This window comes from Equus quagga, chromosome 11, assembly GCF_021613505.1.
Source record: "Equus quagga isolate Etosha38 chromosome 11, UCLA_HA_Equagga_1.0, whole genome shotgun sequence".
NCBI classification, from domain to species: Eukaryota; Metazoa; Chordata; class Mammalia; order Perissodactyla; family Equidae; genus Equus; species Equus quagga.
Window position 1 is genome coordinate 96,498,644 of NC_060277.1, and position 15,841 is coordinate 96,514,484.

The 15,841-nt window shown below is 56.1% G+C and overlaps 2 protein-coding genes across 2 annotated transcripts; one reads left to right on the forward strand and one right to left on the reverse strand.

Annotated features, from left to right (window-relative positions):
* VAT1 (vesicle amine transport 1) lies at positions 1–7,370 on the reverse strand. The gene is made up of 6 exons (XM_046675671.1): positions 6,717–7,370; positions 3,269–3,476; positions 2,698–2,868; positions 2,505–2,594; positions 1,693–1,934; positions 1–1,535 (listed from the first exon to the last, which is right to left on the reverse strand). The coding sequence occupies exons 1-6, from the start codon at positions 7,353–7,355 to the stop codon at positions 1,452–1,454; spliced, it is 1,434 nt and encodes a 477-aa protein (XP_046531627.1). The 5' UTR covers positions 7,356–7,370; the 3' UTR covers positions 1–1,451.
* A 1,460-nt stretch (positions 7,371–8,830) lies between these two features.
* On the forward strand, positions 8,831–14,669 carry RND2 (Rho family GTPase 2). The gene is made up of 6 exons (XM_046675675.1): positions 8,831–9,054; positions 9,533–9,620; positions 10,420–10,529; positions 11,310–11,444; positions 11,660–11,922; positions 12,340–14,669. Exons 1-6 carry the CDS (start codon positions 8,953–8,955, stop codon positions 12,356–12,358), a joined length of 717 nt encoding a protein of 238 aa, XP_046531631.1. The 5' UTR covers positions 8,831–8,952; the 3' UTR covers positions 12,359–14,669.
* The last annotated feature ends 1,172 nt before the right edge of the window (positions 14,670–15,841 follow it).

Below are 15,841 nucleotides of genomic sequence, written 5' to 3' on the forward strand. Positions count from 1 at the left end.
CAGGGTTTGGCTTTTTATTGACACAAACACAAAGGCAGCTTCGGTAATGGGGTGGGGTACACAAAAGCAGAAATTGCATTTCACTTGGGTAGGCCTCATGAAGATGAGCCCCTCCCGCACCTCCCACTGACAATGGCAATAACCCTCCCTAATTCTAGCTCAGAGAGCAGAGGGAGTTACACCCCTACCCTAGGAAGTCCCCACTTTGGTTCCAGTGGCCCAGGTCCTACTCTACCCCGTTGACTCCCCTGCTCCATCTCCCCACCCATGTAAACAAAGTTCAGGGCCGAGTTTGAAAAGCTGCCTCCCTGCTATGAGAAGGCAGTGGGCCTCCCCTGACTACATGGGGAATGTGCTTTGATTTTTACTTTGGTCCCAGAACAAGAAACAGACAGCATTGCCTCTCAGAGCTCTAGCTGGTAAATGCCACACTTATCTGCAAGGCTGAGAAAGCTTCCCAGCCTCTTTCTCCTCAGCCACCATAGAGAAATGACAGCCCCAGGGACAGGACATAGCACAGACCCCGGGAGGCTAGGGCTGGCCCCCCACCCACTGGCACACACACAGATTTTTGGCAGTGTTGTGGGACTGGGGGGGGGGAGCAAAATCCCAGCTCCACCAGAACAAGGAAGGCACTGGGGAGTACAAGGGTGGAGAAGGAGGTCCGAGACAGAGACTCCCCCCCACACATATACAAGCACAGGTTTTCCATTGCTAAGGCACTGAGAACAAATTCAGAGAACTCAGTGAAGGGTAGGGGGGCTTCGTGTCCCTCCCACAGGGCCGTGACCTAGCAGAGAAGGTCTGATTCCTGCCCTTGTTCTAAGAGGCAACCTTGGTTAGGAGTGGCAGAAAACCTGGAGGTGGAAGAAGCCCAGTTGTGCTTAAGAATCTAGGGATGGAGGACGAGGCCATGCAACGAGGCAACAGAGTTCAGAGGTGGGCGCTGGTTAGCCCAGGTTGAAGGGACACTAGGGCGAGACTCAGACATGCTGGACTCACACAAATTGGCCCCACATCCTGAGCTGACATTTCAATTCTTTGGGGAGGTGGTGGGGCAAGGGCAGGAGGAGAGATGAGGCAGAGGCGGAAGCACACAGAATAGGACGGGAAGGGATTGGCTGACCTTGGCACAAAAGCAGCACAGCAGGCCCGGGGAAAGGGTGGGGGCAGGAAGCAGCCAGCCTCACTCTGACCCTCCCTATCCCCTTGGCAGGGCCCAGACATCCAAGTGGTCACTTCCCAACCTCTTCAGAGGGCAGGTGGAAGGGAGGGGGCAGCCCTGACTAAAGAGAAAGAACAGGGCAGGGGAGAGGTCATCACCACGGAGACCTCGTGGGGAGAGAGGGCAGAGCATTATGACAGAGGATGAAATGCGAGAGACTGGGGGCCAACAGAACGTGGCTTCCCAGCTTCTCTCTTCCTGGGTCTGAGGTCTCCCAGCCCCCACCCTAGTTTTCCTTCTCTGGTCCAGGCACCAGGATGACTTTGCCCACATTCTTCTTCTCCTGTATCTGCCTCATGGCATCCGCCACCTGGAGAGGAAGACAAGACCCTGCTCCCAGTGCCATCCAGCCCCTCCAAAGAGCCAGGCTAAAGGAGTGAGCCCTCCTCTTCCCATGAATCCTACCTCTGAGACCCCAGCCTTCAGGGGTTCTGCCCAGGCCCTCCCTGCAGAGCCATCACACTCACCTTCTCGAAGGGCCACACGGAGTCAATGTGGGGTTTGATGCGGCCCTCGCTGTAGAGAGCCAGGAGGCGGGCCACCACACCCTTGACCAGCTCCACCTCACCCTCCAGGTAGCCCAGGTGGAAGCCGCACACAGCTCGGTTGGCCGGCAGCAGCTGCAGAGCTGTCACGCTGAACTGATTCCACCACGTGCGTGCCAGGGCCATCAGGTTCCGCTTGGGGCCCGTCAGCAAGTTGGCCATTCCTGAGGGACGAGGAGTCACGGCCTGTGAATCCAGGTGCCAGGCACATCCCCATGTGTCTGGATCTGCGCCTGTCTGTCCCTTGTGGGCCCATTACCATTAGCCACACAAGCACCAGGGAGTGCCAGGATAATCCACCCGGTGTGGGCCACCAGGCCCCGATGGACTCCAGCTGACTAAGAAATTGCTCTAATCTTTATTTATTTGTTCACTTTTTGAGTGAAATTGTTTTTTAAATGAAAATGCAGCTTGCCCAAGAAGCCCAGGAGGGTAGGACAGAGGAAGGCAAACTGGTTGATTTTGTATCAGGAATTATCCCCAAACAGGAGCATAGAAAGGGCACAGAATTTACTACGACTCGCATGAAAATTTGTGAGAGAATGCCAGTAGCTGCGCCCAGGAAACAGCCATCTGAATGCAACAGCCAGGACCATCCTAACCCCGCTGCTCCCTCCAGAATACCTGAGTCCCTGCTCCCTCTTCATTTCAAAGCTCTGGGCCCCTACAGCCCACCCCTCAGACCCACGCTGCTTCGCCCCACTCGCCCCTCCATCCCCGGCCCAGTGACTCACCATAGGTGACCATTTTGCCCATGGGTTTGAGGAGGTTGTAGCCCTTGGCAGTATCTGATCCACCCAGAGGATCCATGACAATGTCCACTCCTGTCACAGAGTAGGGGGACCAGAAACAGCATTTGAATCCACAGATCTGGAGACCCCTTCCCTGTCCCGTGCCATCCTACCCCTTCCCATACCCTGACTGCACCTTTGGGGGAGATCTTCTTGATCTCATCCGCGTAGTCAGTCGTGTGGTAGTCGATGGGGTGTGTGACCCCATTCGCCTTCAGCACCTCGTGCTTGCTGGCCGAGGCTGTTCCAAACACTGTCACATTCTCCACTGTGCGGCACAGCTGCACGGCAGCCATACCCACACCCCCTGCAGCAAGACATTTTCATAAAGAGTGCATATGGAGTCACCCAGCCACTACTCTCCATTCTTGCCTCTCAAGGACCCAGACCATCACTTTCATTTTGTTTGGGCTCATTTTGGGCTTTCTCCCCTCATCCCATGTCCAACGTCCATGATTAAGAATTGGAGGGAGGGTGGCTGGCAAGGAGGGGGGTGCTGGGCAAGGCCACGTTGCTGTAGATAGCACACCAGACTGGACCTGGTGCCTGAATGTTACCAAGGCAACAATACTGCAGAGGCCTCTGGGTGCCATAGGCCCCGGCAGCCTGGTGTTGCCATGACAACAGTCCAGACAGGCTGCAAGGAGAGGGCTGGAAGGAAATCTGGGTGGGGTAAGGAGGGGGGATAAAGGGAGAGGGCTTGTCACCTGCAGCCATGTGTACTAAGACGCTGTGGCCAGGCCGTAGGTTGCCAAAGTCAAAGAGGACCATGTAGGCTGTGATGTAATTGACCAACAAGGCAGCGGCTTCCTCAAAGGTCATGGCCTCAGGCATCAGGAAGGTCTGGGCGGAGGACACAGTCACCACCTCCTGCCACATGCCTGACCGGATCAACACCATCACCCGGTCCCCTACCTTGAAGAATGGAAGAAGAGCATCATTCAGTCACTCATTCATTCACCCACTGGCGATTTAGAACTTTCCACTACATACAAGGCCCTCTTCCTAGCAATGAAGTAGCAGTAGAGAGCAACAGCAGCAGTCATTGTAATAATAATATTAATATCATCAAAAACAATAACCACTTACCTTTACTGAGTGCTAGGCCCTAATATAAATGCTCTGTTAATCTTTACATCAGCTCTTTTTTTTTTTTTGAGGAAGATTAGCCCTGAGTTAACATCCATGCCCATCTTCCTCTACTTTATACGTGGGACGCCTACCACAGCATGGCTTTTGCCAAGCGGTGCCATGTCCACACCCGGGATCTGAACCGGAGAACCGCAGGCCACCGAGAAACGGAATGTGCGAACTTAACCACTGCGCCACCGGGCCGGCCCCTGCATCAGCTCTTTGAGGTAGATACTATCCTTATCTCCATTTTACAGCTCTTACACTTCACTATTGTGTAAAATCTCTGAATGCAAGAAGCTAACAGTTAGGGTAGCATGAAGTACTGTGGAGGAGATCAAACTGCTTTGGTTAAAAATGGGCTCCAGGGGGCCGGCCCCATGGCCAAGTGGTTAAGTTCACGCGCTCCACTTTGGCAGCCCAGTTCGAATCCTGGGCGCAGACATGGCACCGCTCATCAAGCCACGCTGAGGCGGCATCCCACATGCCACAACTAGAAGGACCTACAACTAAAAATACACAACTATGTACTGGGGGGGCTTTGGGGAGAAAAAGGAAAAATAAAATCTTTAAAAAAGAATTTAAAAAACAAAAGGGCTCCACTGTTTACTGATAGTGTGAGCTTGGGCAAATAAAAATTATTTAACCTTTTTGAGCCCCAGTTTGCCTATGTAAAATAGAGCAGTTATGAGGATTAAGTAGCAAAAAAAATCATTCAGTGATTTTTTAGCCCAATGTCTGGCACATAGTAAGCACTTAGTAGTGTTAGCTAATAATAATTACAATAATGACAACACCAATAGCAAGGAGAGGTCACCAATCCAATAACTGAAGGAAGAAGACAGGATGTGATGAGGGCCATACCAAAATGAAGAGAAAGGTCTCTGAGCATTTGGGGCTGGGTGCTGTCACCTCAGGAGAAGCATTTGAGCCAGCTCTGGGGGCCCAGAAAACACCTTAACCCAGAGATGGGGGAGAGGTGATGAACAAGGAGAGCCACACAGTCCCACACACGAGGAAGAGGCAATTCCCCCCAGACTCAGCCACCTGCACGAGAGCGTCCTTGCAGGAGGGAAAGTGGGCAAAGAAAACAGAACCTTTCCCTCCAGCTTAGCAACTGGGGTCAACGGAAGGACACGGGAAAGGGGGCAGGCTCAGGAGAAAGGAAGGTCTCTCCTAGCTCTCTGAAGAGCATGGAGAGGGAGGTGTGGGTGCTGTTCCAGGACAATCCCGGTCTGTCTTGGTCCCTGCCAGGAATGATGGGAATTCTGTATGTTACCCAGACTTGGGAATCCATGGGGAAGGGGGATGGGACTCCAACACACTTCCTTTTTCATGTTCTCAAGCCCCCGCACTCCACTGATAAGGAGCACTGAGGGCAGGCTGGGATCTTCCCCTACAAGCACTGGCCCGAGGTGAGGTCTGGGGAACGGAAGCATTTCACCCCAGGACTCAGTACCCGCAGACTTGGAAATAACCCAGCAGAGCTGGGAAAAGTACAGTGGTCAGTCCAGGTTGTGGCCAGTTCCAGGTCTGGCCCAGAACAAGGCTCGCTTATCCGGGCTAATGCTCACCCCTCGGCCCACCAGAGGGCATGGTCATGGTCCCCCCGCAGCCCAGATATCAGGAGGGAGGGAGGGCTCTCCCCACAGAATCCAGCCTCTTACATCAGATTCTTGCTCTGGACAGGATATCCTGTATTTACCAAGCGGAAAGTGAGGGGAGGGGAGGTTAGGTGGGTGGCCTTCAGCAGTAATGTGAACTAGGACTCCTCCACCAAAAAAAGAAAAAAAAAAATTCCTCTTAGCACCTTCTCAAGAGTGGGATTATTTAGAAGCCAGTGGAAAGGGTGGGGTCAGAGCTGGATCCAGGGAGAAGCCCTTTAAGGAGGACATGTTTTCACGTACAATAAATCCAAGAATTCCAGCTCTGGGATCTGGGACTGGCAGGACCAGCAAGAGGAAGGCTGCGTCTAAGGGGACTCTTGCAGGGGCTTGATTTGAAAAGAAACCCCTAAACAAACGAGGTGGGAAGCCCTCACCCCAGGTCGCTCAAAAAGTTGGTCACTTGGAACTCTCTGGTGTCCGGGGTTGTGCCCAAGATTAACGATAAACGAAAAGGAGAAAGAGACGGGCAGAGCTGGGCTAACCTGCTCCCGGTGCCACACCCCCTACCCCAGTCCAAATGGGCAGCGCCAGGGGTTCTGAAAGTCCTCTGTGAAGAGGGCAGAGGTACGTTCCGCCCAAACGTTCCCAAAGGCAGCCCTGGGTCGTGGCCCGCTGGCTGAGTCACTGGAGGAGGAGATATTGCAGTCACGGGAGACAGAGAGCCCAAGACAAAGATCCAAGGACCCAATCTCGCTCTCTTCCACCCCAAGATCAGACGGTAGTGTAAGGCCGGTGGGGTGGGTGGGGGGCGGGTGGCAGGCTCCCTCTCCTCCATGATGGGTGTGCCTCGTCTCCTCGGTCCTGCTCTGAGAGCGGCGCCTCACACCCCCACAGACCACGGGGCTGCATGTGACTAGGGCTCTGGCTCGGCCATGCGCCCCCGCCCAACCCCGACTACATAGCTCCAGCTCCCTCGGGGAAAGAGGCACTAATCGTCACTCAGGGTCACAGACCACAATTACCCGGGGAGTGATTGGTGGGCAGGGGTACAGGTGTGGTTTTACCGGGGTAGGGCGGGGGGTGTGTGTGGGGGGGCGCATTGTGCGCATGCGCGCGGGCGCCTTATTGTTTTCCCCCCCCACCGCCGCTTCTGGGCGGCGGCCACAATTAAAAATGGTCGGGGAGGGGGAGATAACTCTATCTTCACCCTCCCACCACCACCTTTAAATATAAATCCAGTTCCCCAGAAGCCTCAGAACACAGGCTCTTCTCCCACGCCTTCCATGCCCGTCTAGCCGGGCTCGTGCCAATTTCGCCCGCCCTGCCACACCCCCCTGCGCCCGCCCACTCGTGCCCCACTGCCCCGCGGCCTGAGCAGCCTCTCCCCGTCCGGTCCTGCGCTGGCCCGCTCACTCACCTTGCGGTCGGTGACTCCCTCGCCCACGGCGATCACGACGCCCGCGCCCTCCATGCCCGGAGTGACGGGCAGCGGCGGCAGCCGGTCGTATAGCCCCTGCCGGACCATCAGGTCGGCGAAGTTGAGCCCGCAGGCCCGGACGCGCAGCGTCAGCTGGTCAGGCCCGGGGGCCGGGGGCGCAGCCGGTCGGCTCTGCAGCTTCACCTTGTCGTAGCCGCCGAAGCCGGTGAGCACCAGGCAGCGCAGCGGCGGCGGCGACGCGGCCGCGGCCCCCTCGGAGACCGCGGGCGGCTGGGCATCGCTGGCTGGTTCAGCGTTCGAAGGCTGCGAAGAGGCGTCTTCTCCGGCTCCTGCCTCGGCCGCTGCCACCACGGTGGCCGCTTCGGCTACCTCTCTCTCGGCTGACATGGCTGGGACTCCCGACGTGCGCGCACAGCTGGACCGAGGGTGCGCAGCTGGGGAAGGCGGGGCGCGCGTCAGGCCGAGCGGCGGCGGCGGACTCCCAGCGGGCGGGGCGGGGCGCCGGGCCGGAGGCGGGGCCTCGCGCGCGGACTTAAAGGGCCAGGCCCCCGTGCGGGTGCCGCGGGAGCGCGAAAAGTGGAGACCCGAAAGTCTCGGGACGGACCTACGCGAGGGCATTCTTTGCGTCACGCAGACCGCGATTTAATTTACTTATTTATTCATAGTAAGCCTTATGCTAGTTAAAAAAATATGTTAAGGGACGGTCGAAGGAAGATCCCAAAACCTGAGCTTACATCAGATTTGGGGAGTCGGCCACCTGTGGGCCGAAACCCTACCAGGTTGTTCCTCAGGCTCTGACTCTACCCATATGTGACCCCTTCCGTGATGGTCTTGCAGTGGCAAACTTGGAGCAGGGAGATCGAGTCTTTAAAACTTTCCATCTGACTCTGTTAAAGCTCCGTACCTCAATTATCCCGTCTGTAAAGTGGTGATGATGTTGCTTGCTCTCGTTATCTTTACAGGGTAAAGATAAAATTAAATCAAGTATCCTCGATTTAAAGAAGCCCTTTTAAAAGGTAAAAGATAGGGGCCGGGGGCCGCCGCGCGGCCGAGTGGTTAAGTTCGCGCGCTCTGCTTCGGCGACCCAGGGTTTCGCCAGTTCGAATCCTGGGCGCGGACATGGCACCAGGACATGGCACCGCTCGTCAGGCCATGCGGAGGCGGCGTCCCACATGCCACAACTAGAAGGACCCACAACTGAAAATACACGTCTGTGTTCGGGGTGGGGGGAGGGTTGGGAGAAAAAGGAAAAGTAAAGTCTTTAAAAGGTAAAAGATGCCATACAAATGCAAAACAGTGGTTTGATTATTGTTAGACTCCAGATCAAGCCTGAAGTGACTTTAGAGCTTGTCTCTGGCTCCAGCTGCGCTGTCACTTTGGGCAGTTCTATCTTCCTCTACTTCCTCCCCTTCTCTGTCTCCCCGAAGAATCCACCAGAGGACGCAGCTCCCCCAAAACGTTCCACCCTGCGTTTAACTGGAGAAACTCAATCCACGCTTCCCTGCTAGTCCAGGCTCGCCGTTAAATCACTACAGCCCCAGACTAGGCCGTCTGTTGCCATGGGGACGGAAAGCCATGATGTCACCGTGTCCCGGTGGGTGTGCTGGAGTCCATACCCTCATATCCCCAAGACTCCCTGCCGGGACGTGAGACTGAAGGAGGGAGACCAAACCAAAAGCTCTCCCTTCTTTCTCCACAATCTCGCGCCCCCTCCTGTTCAGAAAGTGGATGGCTGCCCCCGCGCGTGTCCGCACTAGCACACCGGCGTGCACGAGTGGGCACGCAGAAGGCCGAGCCTCGCGCGTGTGGGGTTTCCACCCTAACCCTCAGAACTTCGCCCGAACTCTGCCCCGTCCTCATCCCCAGAGATGTCAAATCAGTCAAATCAGCCCGGCTCAGCCATCCCCAAACCAGCGGGATCTCCTAAGCTCACACCAGCGCGCCAGAAGGCACTCTGGGGCCTCAGTTTCCCTGGGCCCCGCCCAGCCCTTCTGGGCCCCGCCCCCCGGCTGCGCGGGCAGGAGGCGGGGCCGGGGGCGCGGCCGCCGGGCTGGGGGCGGGGCGGAGGGGGGGCCGCGGCCCCCGGCGGGGGCTCGGCGCGGGCCCGCGAGATGCCGGTGTCGGCGGCCCGGGAGGCTGCAGCTGCAGCGGCGGGGGAGGCGGCAGCGGGGCCCCGGAGGGGGGCTGCGCGGGGGGCCGGCGCGTAGCCGGGACTATGGAGGGGCAGAGCGGCCGCTGCAAGATCGTGGTGGTGGGGGACGCGGAGTGCGGCAAGACAGCGCTGCTGCAGGTGTTCGCCAAGGACGCCTACCCAGGGGTGAGGGACCCGCTTCTTGAGAGGGGGGCGCCGAGGCAGCGGGGGTGGCTGACTGGGGACCAGAGGACGGACGGAAATGGGTGCTAGGGTAACCAGAGAAGAGAGAGAGGGGCTCGGAGGGCCGGGGGAGGCTTTGGGGGCTCTGGAGGGACTGCAGAGGATTGGGGTGGGAGGAGTTGGGGAGCAGGGTGAGATGAATGGGGTTTGGGGGAACCAGATTATCCCAGAGGGGGCGCTAGGGGAATGTCGGGGGTCCTGGGCATCGGAGAGGGGACTAACTAGGGGCTGAAGGGATCGGGAGGGGGTCTGGGAGCCTAGCAGAGATTCCGCTGAAGCAGCCGCTCTCGGTATCTCCCCTTTGCCCAACGCCGGACCAACTTGTGTCCAGGGTCTGGGCTGGACGGGGCGTGGGAGTGAGGAGGGCATTTGTCTGGGGTGAGGACTGGAGGCTCTCATCTTGACCCATCCGTGTCTGCAGAGTTATGTCCCCACGGTGTTTGAGAACTACACCGCGAGCTTTGAGATCGACAAGCGCCGCATTGAGCTCAACATGTGGGACACTTCAGGTAGTCAAGTCCCTCGGGGTCACCCTGACTTCCAAGGCCCCCACCCTGACCCCTCCGTTGGCTAGACCCTTAGGCACCAGGTCAGCTCAGCCCATCCATCCAATTCCAAGAAGAAAAAAAATCAATTTTCGGCTAAAGCCAGGGAAACTGAGGTAGAGCTTGTGAGACACATAGAAACCGTGTCCTGAAGGAGAAAGCCCAGTATCCGATCCCCTCAGTTGGATTCCACCCACCTGGGAAAGTTGGGAGGGAATGGCTTTTGTTTTGGAACGTGCTTCTTAGGAGATAGGACTGGGTTTAGGAAAGACATTTAGAATTTCTTTGGGGGGTGGGCAACTGCTTCTCTAGACTGAACTATAGAAATCTGAGATCAAGTCCCAAGAGGGTGGGAGAGCTCTGCCCCTCCCCCTCCTCCAAAAAAGGAGGAGGGTTTTTATTTTTACTGGCTCCCCTGAAGGGCTTTAGAAGATGTCTGTCAAAGCCCGGAAAACACATGCAAAATTTTGTGAGAATGTTGGGAGATTTCATGAGCTTCTCAAAGACTCAAAAAAATTAAGAATGATTACTTTTAGAGAAACCTCTAGGGAAGTGGAGAGCTGTTTTCTGCTGTTTAACCTCGCCTCTGGCGGCTCCCCTCCTTGGAGAAACACAGACTTCTCGATGGGTATTAATAACTGTTCTTTTCCATTCTCTGCTCCTAACATCCCTTGACCAGGATTGCTAAGGTCTCCCACTCCCTTCCAGGCCTCCCACCCGCTCAGGACCCTTGTCTGTCCCCTCCCTCCCTGTCTTCTCTCAGGTTCCTCTTACTATGATAATGTCCGGCCTCTGGCCTATCCTGATTCAGATGCTGTGCTCATCTGCTTCGACATTAGCCGACCAGAAACACTGGACAGTGTCCTCAAGAAGGTGGGAGCCTGGGGAAGCAGGACAGCTAGACTGAGGGGACCTGGAAACCATGGTCCTGGCCCAACATGGGCCAGGAGGGCAGAGTGACAGCTGGGGCACGGCCATCAGCTGGAGAGTGCGTGAAGCTCTCATCCTTCCCCGCCACCCCTGCTTCCTGGAAATCGGTCCTCAGAGCTGGATACTGCATCTGGGGGAGATGGAGGAGAACAGGGAGAAGCACTCAAGGGACTCCTTATCCACTTTCCCCACCTCCTTGGGTGTGGGAGCCCCAGATAGAGGGGACGGGAATGCTGCTCCTGGAGCTAAGGAAGGTCCTGTAGTCTTCTCTCAAGGCCTCTATTTCCATGAGAAAAGCCCATGGTGAATGGACAGAAGTCTGCTAAGGCAGCCCCAGTTCCCAGGCGGTTCCCTCGGGGGGAGGGGAGGGAGGCAGGGGTGGGGGGTGCTGGGAGGTGGATTGGTCTATTCCCAGAAGAAATTTGGGAAAGGGGGTGGGAATGGAAAGATTCCAGGCTGGCAGACCCTTCATAGCCCCCGAGGTAGAAGCAAGACCCCCAATCCTACAGCCTCACCCTACCCCTCCCTCCCTCCCCTTCTTCCACACCCCATCCTGTTTTCAGCCCAAGCCCACCATTCCCACCTCCTTGCTCACATGAGAGAGTGCAGAGGGGTGCATGGTTTCTGCATGCTGTGAGGAAGAGCGTCCTCCTGATGTGGAGCAAGAGTTCACCCTGTGCCTCCTTCTACCCCTCCATAACTCTGTTTTCTTTCCCCAAATAGTGGCAAGGGGAGACTCAGGAGTTTTGCCCCAATGCCAAGGTTGTGCTGGTTGGCTGTAAACTGGACATGCGGACCGACCTGGCCACACTGAGGGAGCTGTCCAAGCAGAGGCTTATCCCTGTTACACATGAGCAGGTGGGACCCTTAACCTTTGACCTAGTCTCAGCCTAGACCTCTTACCTCTGTCCCTCTAGATCTCTGATTTGGAAACACCCTACTTGGCTCATCCCTTGCCTTGGCCTGTGACCTCTGGCCTGATCTCTTGACCCCTCCCGGGCCTCAGCCTCCATACTTCTTGCTGAGCTGCAGGCTAAGCCCCACAACTTCCTCCATGCACTCCATCCTTCCAGGGCACTGTACTGGCCAAGCAAGTGGGGGCTGTGTCCTACGTGGAGTGCTCCTCCCGGTCCTCTGAGCGCAGCGTCAGGGATGTCTTCCATGTGGCCACAGTGGCCTCCCTTGGCCGTGGCCAAAGGCAGCTACGCCGTACTGACTCACGCCGGGGACTGCAGCGATCCACTCAGCTGGCAGGACGGCCGGACCTGGGGAACGGGAACGGGAATGGGACCGAGGGCGAGATACACAAGGATCGAGCCAAGAGCTGCAACCTCATGTGAGGGGCCAGAATGAAGCAGAATGTGAGAAGGGTGGTGAAGGGCACAGTTGTCCCCTGCCTGCATCTGGGCTTCCTGACCTCCTGACTCTGGCTGGGACTTCAGGGCATGCGGAGTGAGCGATTCTCCTGGGCAGGGGAGCTGGAGGCAGAAGACTGCCACCATTCCCCACATCCTCATCCCCCTCCTCTCCACAGGAAGTAGAGGGAGCTAAGGGCAGGCATCTGGGCCGGGAGCTGGGATGGGGCAGTGGGGTTGGAGAAGCTAGCATCAAGCAGTGACCTTGGCTGAGTCTCAGTAGATGAAGGGTGGCTTCCCTCCCCACCCCCAGTCCCCATATCCTGGTCCTGGCTTCCTTCCCTAAGTAAAGTATCCATTCGATGACCTTCCCTTTTCCTCTCCTTTCACTTCTACAGCTGTTCTCACTCATTCTAACCTCCAGGCAACCGGCACCAAATTAAAAAGCAAGTTAAGAAGCCCCTCCCCCCATTTACCCACCAGTCCTAGCTCCCTCCCTCCCTTTCCCCAAGAGTCCCCAAATAAAGCCCATGTCCATGGAAAACGACTGTGGCTTTAGTTTTATTGCTTTCTAAAAAACCAATCTACCAATTTCTGGCAGCAGGAGGAAAGTTACATTTCAGGGAGGCCTTTCCTGTCTATGCCTACTGATGGAGCAGAGGAAAAAGCCATGGGCTGGATCAGTGGTGTCCATTTAGGAGCCAGAGGTGGGAGAGTGAGATATCTTGGGAATATTCATCTCAGTTAATGAGCCAGACAATCCTAAGGCCATTAGGGGGTTTTAAAGTGGACTGATGTGCAATTCATTACTCAGCCCAGCTGGGGCCCCCTGCTAGTGTGGGAGGGGACCTGCTGAAGTGGTCCAGGCCCCTGGTTCACCATCTCCACCCCCAGCTTGGAATCAATCTGATGGTGGCTTGGGAATTGTCGGGGTAGGGAGGGCATCAAAAGCCTCCACAGCACAGAAGTAAACCCTCTGCAGGGTGAAGTTTCCCAACAGGACAGTAGTTTGATTCTGGGGTCTCCTCGGAGGTGAGGGCAGGGGCTCTTGCCCTCTTTCCATCCTGAGCTCCTTGATGATTTTGGAAGGAGCATCAGCGGTGAGCTTAGGGTCACACCCCCACCCCCAACCCCCTGGAGAAGGAAAGCCGGTGGAGGGGCTGGCTGGAGCGCTTGTTGTCAGGAAAGACAGTGCTGGTCTGTTTTCTCAGGAGTCTGGTTTCACATTGTCCCGTATTCCCTCTCTGGCTCTGGTCCCACTGGCCTCTTTTCAGTGACATTCTCCCCCAGGAACCATCCCTAGCCCTCCCCTCCCCTCCCCCAGCCCCAGCCAGTTCTTCCAGACACGCTGGGAGAGAACACGGACCTTATTACCCTCCCATCTGCTGGGATCCCCCTAATTCACAGCCCATCCCTCCTTCATTCATTCAGTAAATATGTACTGAGCACCAACTGTATGCCAGACACTAGCTTGGGATTCTGAAAGGACCAGCCTCTGTGCTCTGGAGGCAAGCCCAGCAGGGAAGAGAGGTGTCCCAGGTGTGACTGTGCTTTGCCTGAGGGAGCCAGTCTGAGCCAGTCCTGAGGGTTGAAGAGGAGTTTGCCAGGCAGGGAAGGGGTAGGAAAGGCACTCTGAGCAGAGGGTGCAGCATGTGCAAACACGTGGAGATGAGAAAAAGCATGGCACTGTTGGGGCTGCCATGGCGGGGAGGGCAGAAGACAAGGCTGGGAACGTACATCAGGGTCACTGCAGGGCCCACAAAGGAACCAGGACTTCATTCTGAGGATGTAAGGAGGCACCAGGGATTCCAAGCAGAGAATGAAGTGACCAGATTTGGTTTTTGGATAGATGGTTATCTGGATGAAGCTAGGGGATTCAGCTCTGAGATGTGTCATTCAAAATAGCCTCTCCTTTCCCTATGCCAGGGCCCAGTCTTGAGAGAAAAGGAAATCCCACCCACTTCTGGCTCATCAGACACCCCTTTCCTCCCATTCCTACAGGACCCTGTCCTGGTCCATCTCAACCAGTCCCCTCAAGGATTCTGGGACAGCTTCAAGGGCCCTGGACACCCTACCCCCTCAAACTGAGACCTGGTTAGGGGCGTCTGAGACCCTCCTCAAGGACCCTGAGTCCTGGATTGAGGGTACTGGAGAAGGCTGGGGCCCAGCTAGGTGGCTCTCAGTCTGGTCTCAGAAGACTGACCCGTCCCCCACAGGGACCTGTCATACCATTGACTTGGGATTTTTGGCCACGTGGCTTCTCTACTTCACCCTGGACTTTGGTACAAAGCAGGCTCAAGCCTGTAGCCGTCAAAGCTCAGCGTTTGTGCTCCCTCTCTTTTCCCAACCTCCCTCTCCTGCTGCGCTCAGGGAATGCAAACGCATTTCAATATCTGCCTAAAGCAAACATAATTAGGAAGATAAATCAGCTGGAGGAACCCCAAAGTTTAATACATCTCCAATACGACCAGGAACAGATTTTGGTCTCCTCTGCAGGTCTGGGTTGCCAGATATTTTATTTCTGGGAGAGGGCTGTGCCCCTGGGCTGAGGAGCCCAGTAAGTGGGAGGCGGGAAGGGGGCGGTTCCTGGATCCTGAAAGGCCCCAGAGGGCTGGAGGGAGGAGAACTTACCCCCACCCCCACCCCAGATGCAGGAGTCAGACCCAGCTTCCTCCTCTGCAGCTGTTTCCCCCCACAAATTAGACACTCATTTGGGAAACAATGTAGCCTCGTTAATCATTTAATGAAATAAACAACTAATCATGCTGTGATGCTGCCAGTGTTTCTTAACCTCCACAATCAACCCGCCCAGGAGGGAGGAGGGGGATGGAAGGGATGCGGTAGGGACTTGGTCTAATCTCTGAAATGCTTCTGCTGACAGAGGGTCGTCCCCCTGTGACTCCAGCCTTCCCAGGAGGGAGTCGTAAAGAGAGCTGGATCTCAGCTCTGCTGCTGCCTCCCTGGGAGCCTTTGGCGAGGCCCTGCACCCGTCTGAACCCCAGTTTGGAAAAGGGAGCTGATCACCACATCTATCTCCTGTTGTTGAGGAAGATCCAGAGAGGAGAAAAGATGTAGAAAAGCTGTTTGACCCTTTAGGGGGCTGAACTGATGTCAACCTTTATTTTTTACAACCTAGACATCCGGGCTTGAGTGCTTCTGAGCTGGGCCTGAGGGAATCAGGAAAGGCTTCTTGGAGGGGACTTCTTGTGCTGGGGATTCAAAGGCTGGAGGAAGGCCAAAAGACAGGAACGGGGAGGTCACTGTGTCTTGTTCCCACACCTATCCTGAGGGCTAGAGAGCTTTAGTGACACTTCCAAAGGCTGAGGTCCTTTAGTCCCCATTTTTCTGAACTCCCTCTCATTACCTTTTCTTACGTCTCTGGGTGAGGACCCCATTTTGCCATAGTGACCCATCCCAGATACACTCAGACTGGTCCTGCAGGCTGAGGAAGTTGGGGGGAAGGGGTCATATCCCCAAGTTCCTCGTGGACAGCAGGACCCTGGCAGGCAATCCGGCTACACTTCTCTCCCCCTACTCCCCTCTCTCTTCCCCAGGAAAGGGGTTCAGCTCTTCTGAGTATCCCTCCTTCCCTCTCTGCCAACAAAGGAGTTTCTTCTACACAGTGCAGCCCCTCTCCCACCTTCCCACTTCCAGCTGGGTTCTCAGGTCTTCCTCCATCTCTAGTCAATCCCCTACTCTCCTCAAGGCTGGGGGTGAGGGTCAGAAAGAGGGGAGGCTCCAGGTCCGGGTGGGGTGATTCTCAAGCAGCTATCCTTCAGCAGCCTGAGAGACAAGAGGGACACATACATAAGTACCCCTCCCCCCAAGAAAATGCCTCTGCTGTTGACTCCTAAATAACAGATGTCTGTCTGCATATTAATGAGATTGGACGAATAATTG